This window comes from Schistocerca serialis, chromosome 3 (genome assembly GCF_023864345.2).
Source record: "Schistocerca serialis cubense isolate TAMUIC-IGC-003099 chromosome 3, iqSchSeri2.2, whole genome shotgun sequence".
Classification (NCBI taxonomy): domain Eukaryota; kingdom Metazoa; phylum Arthropoda; class Insecta; order Orthoptera; family Acrididae; genus Schistocerca; species Schistocerca serialis.
Genome location: NC_064640.1, coordinates 958,150,472 through 958,164,114, shown reverse-complemented (window position 1 = coordinate 958,164,114; position 13,643 = coordinate 958,150,472). Strand labels below are relative to the sequence as shown.

The window sequence follows — 13,643 nt, the reverse complement described above, 5'->3', positions numbered from 1 at the left end:
ATTCCCTTTTTTATTCTACATATAATAAATCAACTGTTGCCTTCAGGGGTCGAGCGATAAACAGCAACCGTGTTCAATTACTGTTGATAATCAATAACAAAAAATTTAATTCTTGGACATATTGAAATGACGATTATTAAACTCATTATCTCTACATCTGAAAAATTTTTATCACAGGAAAGAATGAATACTAAAAATCCTCAAAAGCTCATTTAAATCTACGTTATCATAGCTGGTCAATGCACCATGTTGGTGGAGAATAAATTTAGTTTTTGAACCAATGAAAAACTCTCATGTACTCAATCTGAGGGTAGGTTAGTCTCCTAGCTTTTGATACTCAATGGGCATAGCATATGCAAGTTGAAGTGAGCAAAATCTAGACTCAACATTTACTGTGGCCTAATGCGCGATGGTACTTTACCAAGCGGCATCTGCAACGGCGTTGTCTCTGTGCTGGATCTGAAACGCTAATTCCCCACTCTGGCCTTGACTAACTTCACTCAGTCGCAACTTCCTTGTGTTCTGTAGAACATTAATCTTTCCCTAGTCGAAATAATGGCTATTGCAGACTCGCTATGGGTTGGAGTCACGTGTACAATTTCTTTGCCTGCAAATATTCCTGCAGGAATATTTAACTACCACTTTGCTGTCTGTCGCCACGATATGTGAAGTGTATCGTCCTCAGTTCGCATAAAGCAAGCTCTCTGCCGCAAGACAAGAGAGAGAGAGAGAGAGAGAGAGAGAGAGAGAGAGACCACCTTAATTTTATATCTCAAAATGCTTGTATATAATGGGGATCTCCCCAGCGTGTCGCGTCTGCGTCGCCAAGTATGGTTTCAGCCGATCACCATTTCGCTAGAGATGAATAAACATTTTTATTTTTCCTTCAGGGTCGCGGCCTAGCCCTGTTAATGACGTGCAGCCACTTATCATCGGTCCCCACCTTATTTACATTAAAAGGAATAATTTATTGTTCTGACCTTACCCCTTTCTGCACTGAAGCTCGCCGTTCTCTTGCTGATGGACCTTCTACGATATCATTAGCCACTTGCTCGGTTCGCCTCCAAAAGCGTTTCGCTTTAAGTTGTATATTTCACGCCACTGTCTATATATTCGTACAGATTGTTTTGTTAGTTTCCAGGTGCATTAGATTAACTGCAATCGCCTTTTCTTGAGATATTGTAATAGTTATTTTCTGAGGCTCTCATACTGTATAGTACTGTCGTTTGGATAAAGTTCATGTAAGGTCTGTTAAAATCTGGTCGCCGTAACCTAACAAATATCAACTCACACAACACTCTAATTAACAAAACCGACATAGATTAGATCCACATGGACTAAACAAATCGAGTTTTCCTGAAGAGGGATATTCGTGTGGATATTTAGTAAAATGGGTACGCTGAACTTGAAGATCAATACCAAGTCCCCTTCCCCAGGTGGTGTTGATACAGGAATATCTATATCTACTCTTCCTTTCTTCTTTTATTGTCTTCTGGCTTTATACTAAATTCTTGTATTTTTCTCTTAAAAAATAAGTGTATTTGCCTTAACTAAATAAAAGCTAGCACCAAAGTGCAGACAAAAGAACTCCACCCAGCTCCACCTCCAAGTGGTGTTGCATTGGCAACGGTGCCCCTGTCCTCAGCTGCATCACACAATTTTGCTGAGGTTTGCGTGGAGCAGTACGGCCTGCATAGGTAGTAAGATGGCAGTCCCTAGTAGTCATATTGCACGCTGAAAGAATAAGTATAGAAACAGCTATAAAATACCGGTAAATTAAAAATTTCGCTGTACTATGCATTCCATACATTTCATGTCTTGTTTCAACTCTGTTTCCTAAACATAAGTAAACGAATGAGGAATGAATGTCATAGGAATTTCACATTAACAACAAATCAAAACAGTAATCTGCTTTGTTTGCTGTGTTATATGATAACCTTTTTGCAAGGAAAAGCATCGATACGTGATTTATTTAATATCAGACCACTGACAACACTTTTCATCAGAAATTTGTTAAAGTTAAAACGCAGCAGGTCTTCGCCACTTAATATAGTCTTAGATGAACCTTAAATGTTACAGTTTACGTTAATGCATGAGAATTGTACTTTGTGTACACAATCGAGCCTCTGTGATACGCTGTCATCAGCTCTGTAGATTTCTTCCCCTTACAGCATCTCTCTCTTCGGAAGGAGGCATGTAAACTCTCCCTCTCTCCCTTCCGGTTTTACAGAACAGTTGAAAGCACTGTGACACTAGTCAACACGAAACTTATGAAGAAACTATACTTCCAAGTAGCCACCTAAAGGCTGAATGTGGCGAATAATATCAAATGACTCTATTTATGCTAGACAAGAACTGCGAACGGCGGCAGCGCTGTGCAGCAAACCTTATGTTCCTCGTGCCCAGTGCAGTGAGCCACTCACAGTTGCGTATCCCGAGTCTGCACCGAGGAGGGGCATGTGCCAAATTCTGTATTACGGGAACCGTAGTCCTAACTAGCCTGTTCGGTGACCGCCCTGTAGCGACAGGAGGCGGGATTCTAGCTGGCGATATTTCACACCACCGTCCAGACCAGCTCTCCTTGGGTGCCGAGAAAACCTCGTTGACGAAGTCAAGAAGAAGCCATTACTGAATACTGTTGGATATTATTCTACGTCAACACCTGTAGGCACAATCTTCGAACCTCTAGTTGCTAGGTCCCTTGTTAACTGTGGAACTAATTTTGCATTATTCATTCTACTTAAAGTTGTTACTAAAGGTATTCTTAATTTTGTCAGTTACTATTTACAACTGATAATGGTTCTTCAAACCATACCAGTCTAAGGGACCATATAATCTACTTAACTAGAGTGATAAGTGAAAGTAAAGACTCCTTCTGAGCCAGTGTAGCAATCAGAACGATCATTTATTCTGCACCAAAACTTCTCTTATAAATAATAACTGTACCGCTAATTTGTGCAGAGTAACTTCATGTGCAGATTTCTAAAGCTCATCGTAATCAGTACTGTTTCAAATAGTATTCCTTTTGTGATGGTTAGTTAAAATAATAGTAGTTCATGCTACTGCCAGTCAGAGGTTGTTAGTAGGTTCACATGGCTTTCTGCATTTGTTCATTATACTGCATAGAATTTTTTGCCAATAGTAAATGTTATTGTGAGACGGAATGTACTGCTGCATTTGTTGGCCATCCTATGTTGTGCATGAGGGTTAGCTGTTGTGTTCCTTCCTAGAGCAAATTGCTGTATAATATTGAGAGTAACCGTGTTAGCAGAGATTAGTTAGGGCGTCAGGTGAGGTTAACTTTCTTAGGTGAAGTTTTTTTTCCGCTTTGCCGTAAAACTTGATACGCATTGCCTAATTAGGCTGGCGACTGCATGCATATATTATTAGAGTTCACTTTCGTATCAGTAGAACATCAGTTCAAAACACGTTTTCTTTGCTGTTGTTATTGTTTCACTTACTACACGATTACGAAATCATAGTCTGATTCCTTATCATTAGTTACAATCACGGTCAAGCTAAAACCTTCACAGAAGGTTAACGTTGTCGGCGACTGCCAATTTGGTATGGGCCGGTAGGGGCACATGTGGGATCAACCACTGGCGGGGACAGGCGATTCCTTCCAGATCATCGTCGCCGTATGCCGACGCCACACGCCGACGTCGAGAACTGAAAACTTGTTATTAATGTGTAAATCTTGTATATTACGAACTTCATCAACATCATTATTTATTGTACATAACAGGCCATAAACGCCCATGACAGAACGCAATACAAATATTACAAACCAGAATAACACACTATACAAATATCAGTAACACAATCAGTGACACAGGAAGGAGCATTGTCCTGATCACAGTTGCAGGTATTTCCGGCAGATGTTGTTCCACTTTCTTCTGTCCATTGCATCTTCCAGGGATGCTGCTGGTTCTACCTTCTGCAACGTCCTCATCACCCTATTTTTTCATTTATTCCTTGGACGTCCTCTTGGACGTCTTCCAATCAGTTGGGAATTGAACACTCTGTTGGCGATAGATTCTCCAGCTCTTAAGTCATGTCCCAACCACTGGGGTCGTCGTCCTCTCATGGTCCTACCAACGTCAGCTTTCCCAAAACGTTGGTACAAGTCCTCTTTTTGGCACCTTTCCCATTTTCCATTTTCTACGTTGAATGTAGGTCCATAGATCTTTCTGAGTACTTCCCTTTCAAATGTTCAAATGCGCTCTTCAAGTGTTTGTGAAGTCGCCCATGTGTCGCAGCCATATAACAGAACCGATTTTACCAGTGCCATGTAAAGTTTGATCTTGCTGTTTTGTGAGACCAAGCATGACTTGAATAAGTTATTGAGACTAAAGAAGGCACGATTAGCATTAATTATTCTCTGTTGAATCTCTTTCTCAACCTCGTTTTTATTAGATAGAACCGATCCCAGATACTTAAATTTCTCTACTCGTTCAAAATTGTGTCCATCTATATTGATAGTGGTAGGGAAATCCGGTCGGCGTGAGATGATCATATATTTGGTTTACTCGTCGTTGACAACTAGTCCCACTTTGCTTGGCACTTTCATGGTACTAGTGGTGTCAAGAACTCAGAAAAATAAATTATATTGTAACGACTTGTACACTTGAAAACTTTTAAAGTGGGTATATACGTTGATATTGTGCAAAGAACAATTCGAAACATTTTATGGCTCGTCAGTCAACCTATAATTATCCATTACCATGCACGTGGATTACATACTGTTCCAGGGGGCACTGAATAAGTTAAATATTTTAACGAATCCTTCGTGAAAACGCAATTATACATTCCTATAACTTTGTAAATTGATGTATTCTCATGTGTGTGATTGATTTTAAATGTCATGTTGCTAAAGTCAGGTATAATCAGTCCGGAAGCTTCCGCCAGGGTTCACGCAGGAATTTTTCTTGGGCCTCGCCGAATGGAGAACCTGAGTATCTAATCCGTGGCAGTTTGTTAACTTAATTCCAGATTAACTGTATTGCTCACAGTATAGTAAGTGGCGAGATAAGGGTATCGGTCAAGGAATAGTAAGTAACAAAATGTAACGAAATGATATTCACCTAACAATACTGAATGGTCTTCAGCCTAAACACGAATTATTAATTGCTACTTATTGATCCTGCATAAAACTTATGAAGAGACTGTTGAGTGAGTGGTGTCACCGCCAGACACCACACTTGCTAGGTGGTAGCTTTAAATCGGCCGCGGTCCATTAGTACATGTCGGACCCGCGTGTCGCCACTGTGTGATCGCAGACCGAGCGCCACCACAAGGCAGGTCTCGAGATACGGACCAGCACTCGCCCCAGCTGTACGGACGACTTTGCTAGCGACTACATGGACGAAGCATTGCTCATTAGCCGAGCCACTAGTTAGAGTGGCCTTCAGCTCAGTCAATGGCTACGACCTAGCAAGGCGCCATTAGTAACATTGCATGTATCTAAAGAGTCTCACTTGTATCGCCACAATCTCCAGAAGTACCAAAAGGATGGATTAAAGTTAAGTATTCCAGAAGCTACGTACTTTTCTTTATAACATTCATTACGTATCCTGTTTCAGACTTCACGCCATCCTACTTTAGCTTAGCGCGTGCCTTTCGTCATCCTCTCATTGTGTCTAGGCTGTCTTGTCTAGACACAACAGAGTGGAAACTTAAAAGCAGGACTCGTGCTACAAGGATGCTTTTAACTTTCCAGGGGGCGCTGTACCATCTTTGAAAGCCTTCTAAAAACCATAGTAAGATGTTACGATAACCGAAAATGAACTGTGTCAATAACGAATAAAACTTCATGTGTTTGAGTATGTAAATGTGGTCGCAATGATGGAATATTATTCTGGAACGAGAAAACTCTACACATTTATGTATTTTGAACATAAAAATATTAATAATAAACAGATTTCTGTGTAACAAATAGTAAGAGTAATAGAGACTATGTGCATATCACCTCATGGAATTTCTAGATTATTGTGGGATATGGACGAGGATGAATGAAATGATCACTTTTGTGTCAGCTCTCCACCCTGTTATAAGCTCGCCGCGGGGGGTAGCCACGCTGTCTAGGGCGCCTTGCAACAGTTCGCGTGGCTCTCCCCGTCGGAGGTTCGAGTCCTCCCTCGGGCACGGGTGTGTGTGTTGTCTTTAGCGTACGTTAGTTTAAATTAGATTAAGTAGTGTGAAAGGTTGGGACCGATGATCACAGCAGTTTGGTACCATAGCAACTTACCCCAAAATTACAGGCTCTTGTACCATGTTGCTTCTGAGCACGCGATATTGATAATTCTACGTAAGTTTTTTTTTTCACAATGTATGTATAAAAATTGTTTGTCCTTTTAATCTCATTTCATACGTCTACCTCCATGTGAATATAATTAAGTGAAAATAGTTAATTATTGCTAGAGTTCGAGTTTTTTATCATTGGTCACCTGCCATTGTCTCAACGTAATGACACATTGCCAGCCATTATGCGAAATTAATGAATCACATGATTTTCGGGCTCCATCCACAAGATAGCAAGAAAAGATACTTTAAATATTTTTCTGTCGAGAAAAGAAAATTGTTTTGCAAAAATGTGTTCATGATAAACCCAAAGATAATAAATAATAATATGAGGCTCAGGCTTGCTTATGAGTAAATCGCTGACTGTCAAAAATCTTGTTTTCACTGCCGTAAATATTATTGAGATCACAATTAAGAGCATGAAAGATCAGTGTTTAACAAAATATTTACGTAACATAGAGCACGATAGTGCAGCTACGCAGCTGATTGTATCGTGTTTCTCTCTGCAAGAGTATTTATTTACCTGGCATTAGCTACCACAGTTTTAAACAAACCAGACGTAATTTTGAGATAGCCGTGTGTGTTGACAACATAAGTAAGTTGTTATTACCCAACCTAGAACATTCACTCAGCATCATTTGCCTACGTAGCAACACTGATCATCGTTAGCAGAGTGCGCGAAAAGTTTGTGGCGTCATGAGTTATAAATACTATCACCCACGATTCCGAACGTAACAATATGAAGCAGTGTGCTGTCTCCCAAATCTTTGAATAATGCTGATTCGTCTACGACTTCAATAAATAATCACACACAACCTTCCTCGAATAAACCGAATACTAAATCACGATCCCATCTAATACCTTCAATTTATCATCCTACTTTTTTAAAATTCTGGAGACAATGTATGCACGACTCGGGAGTACTCAATCGCTCAGTACGTAACTCCAACAACGACTTCCTGCACACTAACTCCGCACGTGACCAGTAGTCGTTGGGCATTGTATACGATAAAAGTAAGGCATCGCCATTCGCTTTCCTGCCACAGCCCTCACACGTTCATACCATTTCATATCGGTTTGCAACGCTACGCTCACATATTTAAACGACGTGACCGAGTCGAGCGTGACACTACTAACGCTGTATCCGAATATTACGTGTTTGTTTTCTCCTACTGACCCGCATTAAATTACATTTTTATACATTTAGCGCTAGCTGCCACTCGTGACACCAACCTGTACCCAACGTACTAGCAAACAACAGCAGACAGTTGCCCGACCTGTCCTCCAGGTCATTTACGTATACACAGAACGACAGCCGTCCTACCACACTTCCCTGGGGCACTCCTGACGATACCCGTGTCTCTGACGAACGTTCGCCGCCTATAGAAAACATAGTAGTACCAATAAAAGATGGACGGACGTGCTTAGAAGACAGTCGGCATCCGAAGAATGAAGTCGGCTGCTCATCTGAATCTCTTCTACATATGTAAATGAACCATACTTGTAGTGTGATTTGATTCTGTATGCTCGCGCTCATCTTCTTTCGGTGGTTTTCCAGTTTCTCGACTGCCCTCCCCCTGTGGTTTCTGCCGGCAGGCGGCCGGTACTCGGTGTTCCCCTCTGGAGAGCTGCACATCCGGCACGTGACCCCGGCCGACGGCGCGCTGCCCTACCGCTGCGAGACCAGGCACCTGCTCACCGGGGAGACTCGGCTCAGCGCCGCAGCTGGCAGGTGCGTGCTGTTATTTCGTCTTATTGTTCGCACCATCCTGCCAGCAAAGTCAGTTCCTGATTATACGGCCAATTTCACTGTTCCTTCGTCGCCAGTTTCGGTGTTTTTCTTTCTCAAGTTCAGTGCTAGTCTGCTGTAAATTTCGTTCTTCTTTTGTTGTCAGTTTCGGAGTCAGTTGTCAACTTGGGTGTATTTCTTTTTGCCAATTTTGTGCTATTCTTTTCTTGTTATTCTTTTGCAAATCTCGATGTTATTCTTTGCCAATTTCGAAATTATTCTTTTGCCAATTTCGGTGTGTCCCTGTGTCAATTTTGGTGTTATTCATATGCCAATTTCGTTGTTATTCTTTTGCATATCATGGTTGTTATAGTTTTATTAATTCTGGTGTTTTCGTTTTTCAATTTCGTTGTTATTCTTTCGCCTATCTTAGTGTTAAACTTTTCTTAACTCTGGTGTTATTCGTGTTTCAGTTTCGCTGTTATGCTTTTCCCAATTACGATGTTGCTCCTCTTCTAATTTCCGTATTATTTCTAGCTGATTCTGTTCTTAGTATCTGACGGCAAAGTTTTTGAATTACCGTACGTTCTTTATTTTTATCGTATAGTTTTACAGTGTTAAGCTGAAACTGAACATATATCTATCAATTAAATTAATATTGTCATTTGCATCTACATCTACGTGATTACTCTGCTATCCACAATAGAGTGCCTGGCAGAGGGTTCAATGAACCACCTTCACGCTATCTCTCTACCGTTCACCTCTCGAACGGCGCGCGTGAGAAACGAGCACTTAAATGTTTCTGTGTGAGCCCTGATTTCTCTTATTTTATCGTGATGATCATGCCTCCCTATGTAGGTGGGTGACAACAAAATGATTTAAATACTATTTAATTCGTGTCGGATCTTGTGAACTCGGCCAACGTTAAGAAAATTTCGTGAATACCGCGACCAACCACAAATGCTTTTAAGATACATTTACTTTGGAGCCATAATCGCTTTCGGATATTCATGCCCATCTTCAGATGCGTAATGGTTTCAACAGCGGCATCTCGTCAGCTCCAGCAATGAACGAGAATATTCGAATATTACCTTAGCGTCCACTGCTATAGACTGAATGGTCTGTACAGATTTCGATCTGTTTTGTTTTGTTCTCCTTTATCCGAATTCTGACGTTACTCGCTAATTGCAACACGTTCAAAACTTTTTTATTATAATTAAAGCCTTAGAGGGCTGGTCTTTCCCAAATGTACTTCTCAGCAAAAAGCGGTTCTTGTAGTTGGAGTCCAAGGTTTTTGTTAGTCATGTAGTTTGCGTTGTTGTGGCGATATTTCCATAGAAACTTTTATATTATAACACATATCTGTTAATAGCTATCCGGGAAGTGAAATACCAGTTTTCATACATTTACCTTTAAAATTTTTTTAATATATCGAAATATTTTCTGAAAAGTTTTAATCCCCTACTTCAGCCCCTTAGGTGTTGAATTTCCAAAAATAGTGAAACACGTATTTCTTTTTTATTTGTAATATTTGTAACGGAGAAGCCAAATACGGCGTTTCGTAGATTTAGATTTAAAAAAGCTTCCATAATGAAGTATTTCATCCCATGTTTCCCCCCCTTAAAGATTTGAATTACCAAAAGCACTGATGTATTTTTTTATTTGTAACCGAAAAGTCAAATACCAATTTTCATAGGTGTAGCTTTGAAAATTCTTTAATAGTTCTTTAATAATGATTTATTTTCAAAAAATGTCACCCACTATTTTACCTCCATAAGAGTTAAATTTTAAAAAAAATGTTCAAAAACGAGTTTCTCTATTTCTGTCCTGCAAAGCTGATATCAATTTTCGTAGTTCTAGCTTCAGAAATGCCTTAACCCTTTACTCCCGATTATTGCAAATTCGCATCATACCATCGTGATACTTAGATGTGGAAGAATAAATGTTTTCCAGCGCCAGTACCAATTGAGGCAGAATCTACACGAATAAGCCTAGTGCGTGTGGTGTGTGCTGTTATCTACTGAGCATTGATTCTACATGTACAACGACTTTCATTTATCGTGTGTGTGTTGCGAACAAAGACTCGAGGCTGTGATCACTGTTTCGTGAAATACATCTAAATAAAGAGGTAAATTTCATTCCGGAAATTATATGTTGTTTTGCTAATATCTGTTAGGTGCTGCAATTCATAGTTAGATCTGGTAAAGAAGATACAACTTTCAATGAACACAAAAATATTGTTTATATAAAATTTGCTTCATCAGGCACTTTGGCAGATTTTTTGGCACATGCAAGAGGCGGAATAAAATGAAGAAAGGACGGTAATTGCCATTTATCTTTAGTGGTAGCATGCTTCAATGCCAGATTGTTTTTGTGATTTACGTTTTTGCAATTTTATCTATAACGGTGATCAATGGATTCGTGTGGCCAATATGTTTCAATGCGATTTTGTTTGATTACACTCCACTACTGGGGTGCTGCGGAAGTTCTAATGAATTGTTGCCACTCCATAGCTTTTTTCAGCAATATATCCAAAGTCCGTTTATGATATAAGGAAAGTAAACGGACATTTGAAAACTAGTGTGCCATCTGCCGAAAAAAGTGATGACAGTTGCCAAGTGACACTGTTGAAAGCGGCGATGAATATCATACAAACAGTGCAGAAGGCACGTTATCCACAGATGAGAATTGAGACACTTCAGGCAATCTGTAAGGCTTGGAGCTTTTTCTTACGTTACTGCATCCCCCCCCCTCCCGCCCCCTCTTTTTGCCCAGGTTGCGGGTGCTGAGACTGAGGCTGAAAACATTTTCTAAGATCAGAGAGCTGTTCTCAGAACTGCAGGTGCTAACAGTACAGTGAAGAGACCGCTGCTGTGGCAGACAGTACCAGCTACTCGTGGCGAAAGTGTTGCATCTGTTTGGAATAAAGAAGCAGATGACGTGAAAGCTCCCATAGATTATTTTCGCTTCTTATTCCATGACTCGCTTTTAGAGCATGTAGTTGAACAGAGTAATATGTTTTCTGTTCATAACGACATAAAAAGGCCACTGTAACTCACAGTATATGAACTCGAGCAGTTTCTTGGCACAGTTTTATATATGTCAGTATATCTTCTACCTCGCACCCATATGTAATGGGCAATGGCAATTCGACAGACCCATGTTGCTGTTGTTATGTCGCGTAATTTGTGGGAAGACATCAAGAGAAACATTCGGTTCAATGATAATGACAAAATGCCTACCACTGAAGAGCCAAACATGGATCGACTGTTCAGAATAAATCCAGCAATTGACTCATTTCTTCCCAAATTTCAAGCTATACCTCAAACTCAGATGTTGTGTGTTAATGAGCAGAAGGTTCCCTTCAAATGGCAGTTTGTATTGAAGTCATATTTGCCCAAGTTGCCCTATAAATGGGATTATAAAACATTTATTTTACGTGACACAAAAGGAATGGTGCAATGGATTTATACAGTCAAAATTATTTCAGTGCCACGTTGTCCGTACGTAGATGCAACTGGAAATATTGTGTTTCACCTAGCACACGTTACTGAAGACGGTCAGGGCAATCTCTTGTTTCCTGACAACTGATTTTCATTTACAAATCTGCTTGTTGCATTGATGTAAAGGGGGATTTATTCAGTTGGATATTTCGCTCAGACTGTTTTCTTGTTTCTACGTTTTCAACTGATAGTAACCTGACGAAGCGAGGAAAGGGTATTTAGAAGGAAAAGAGGCTACGGCTTAAGGGATAGAGACCAGAGACTTAAAGTGGTTTGACAACATAAGTGTGATTCTGACCAGTACATCTGCATCTGCTCATCCAGTTAACGCAATAGGAAGAACACGAAAAGCACATACTCAAATATCATGCCCTAGCATTGTTACAATTCATGGGAGGGGTAGATTTGTTCTGTACTCTAATTTCATATTACAGGATTTTCACAACATCAAGAAAATATTATCTAATGTTGTTTTTTCACTTGCTGGATCTTGTAGCGAATTGTCAGTTGCTGTATCGAAGAGACTGTGATACTCTGGGAATTCCCCATCGCAAATAAAATGATGTTCCGGATTTAAAATCCAGAATAGCAGATGCTATCTGCAAGCAAGGTAAAGACATGACATGCAAATGAGAGAGGTAGGCCCTCACTGTGATGTAGGTCATTGGCCCTGTTTAACACAAAGGCAAAGATGCAAAAGACTCAGCTGTAAAAGGCAGACAGTCATTACGAGCACAAAACCCCTGCATCACCTTTTCCTAAACAAGAACGCAAATTGTTATAGGCAATTTCATGAGCAAAGCAACGTTTGTGTCTTGCACTGGCTGTAGACATTAAAGGAAATATAATTAAATCACATATTATATATTTTTTTCCAATGAGTCTTGTGAGAAAGTTCAGTAAAAACAAATTTCCTGATGAAGAGTTGTAAGTCTTTCATTTCTCAAATGCTTGCTGTCGCAAATTCGACTCACACCTACTTATATCAATTATGTATAACATTTCTTACATTAGACATTACAAATCGTGCACCATCCCAATAATGAGCACAAAATGTTATTTTCCTTTTGGCAGAAATTAATTCAGACACTAAGGGATTAATAACGACATATTGAAAAAAAAAGACCTTCCATCCTCTGTTTCACCCACTTAGGAGTGTAATTTCGAAAAATTACTTATTAATTGGCACCTACAGTATAAGATCAACAGCCTCTTCAAATGTCAAGTTTTTATCCTTAGCGGTACAGGCTGGGCGATGACTAGTCAGTCATTCGCTCAAGACTTACCTTTTATGTATTTAGGTAGATGAAAACTGTTTCTTTATTATTGCGTTAGTACCCTCGATTATTTATAAGCATAGGATTCCCGTGTAAAAACAGCTTCAAACTTCTGATTACTTTACAAATGAATTAACATATTTGACGATAAAGATGTAAAACATTTTGGTTGAAGGCACAGCAATCCTACTTGTGTTAGTTTTATTAGTTTCGGATCATCCACTAGATGTGCATAGTCTGGGCAGTTTGTGCTCCGTTTTCAGGAAAGCAAATTTTTCACGCATATCAGCGATATAATTTTGCACATACATTCAGTGGTATTTGTAAATACTGTCTGCAAAATGTGTTGCGAGGAGAGTTAGTATTAAAGAAGTAATAAATTAAAAAGTCATGTCTGATGTTTAAGTTTTACTGAATGAACAGAGAAACTGTAGTAAGGCCCCTTTTTTTTGGGCGGGGGGGGGGGGGGGGGGGTTATAGTGAGGAAAACGTCTGAGGTTATTTGAAATTATTTGTAAAGTTCTCTCATTGTCAAACACTGCTTTGGGTGAGTTACTCTACCTCAAGACATGTACACCGTTCCTAACTTTAAAAATTGGCTTCTTGTGTTAAACATGTAAGTCTATACCTGTTAATTAGTAAAATATCGTAGCATTTTAAAATTTCAAATTCGATCAATAATATAGATATGAAATACTGATAATAAAATGTTTGTGGACCCTGGCAGCCGTTCAAGGACATCCTGCAAAAGTGTTCCGGTGATTGTTTTAGCTGATTAATAATGTAGACAAGTGACATCTAGTAACTAGAACACAAGACGACACCTCAGTGTGG

At 39.7% G+C, this 13,643-nt stretch overlaps 1 protein-coding gene across 1 annotated transcript in view; it reads left to right on the top strand.

The window, feature by feature from the left end:
- The window catches only part of LOC126471343 (Down syndrome cell adhesion molecule-like protein Dscam2), a 401,761-nt gene that overhangs the window by 172,868 nt on the left and 215,250 nt on the right, over positions 1–13,643 (top strand). Inside the window, exon 4 of the mRNA XM_050099464.1 lies at positions 7,897–8,032. Within this exon, the coding sequence (XP_049955421.1) occupies positions 7,897–8,032 (136 nt within the window). The remainder of the gene's footprint in view (positions 1–7,896; positions 8,033–13,643) is intronic.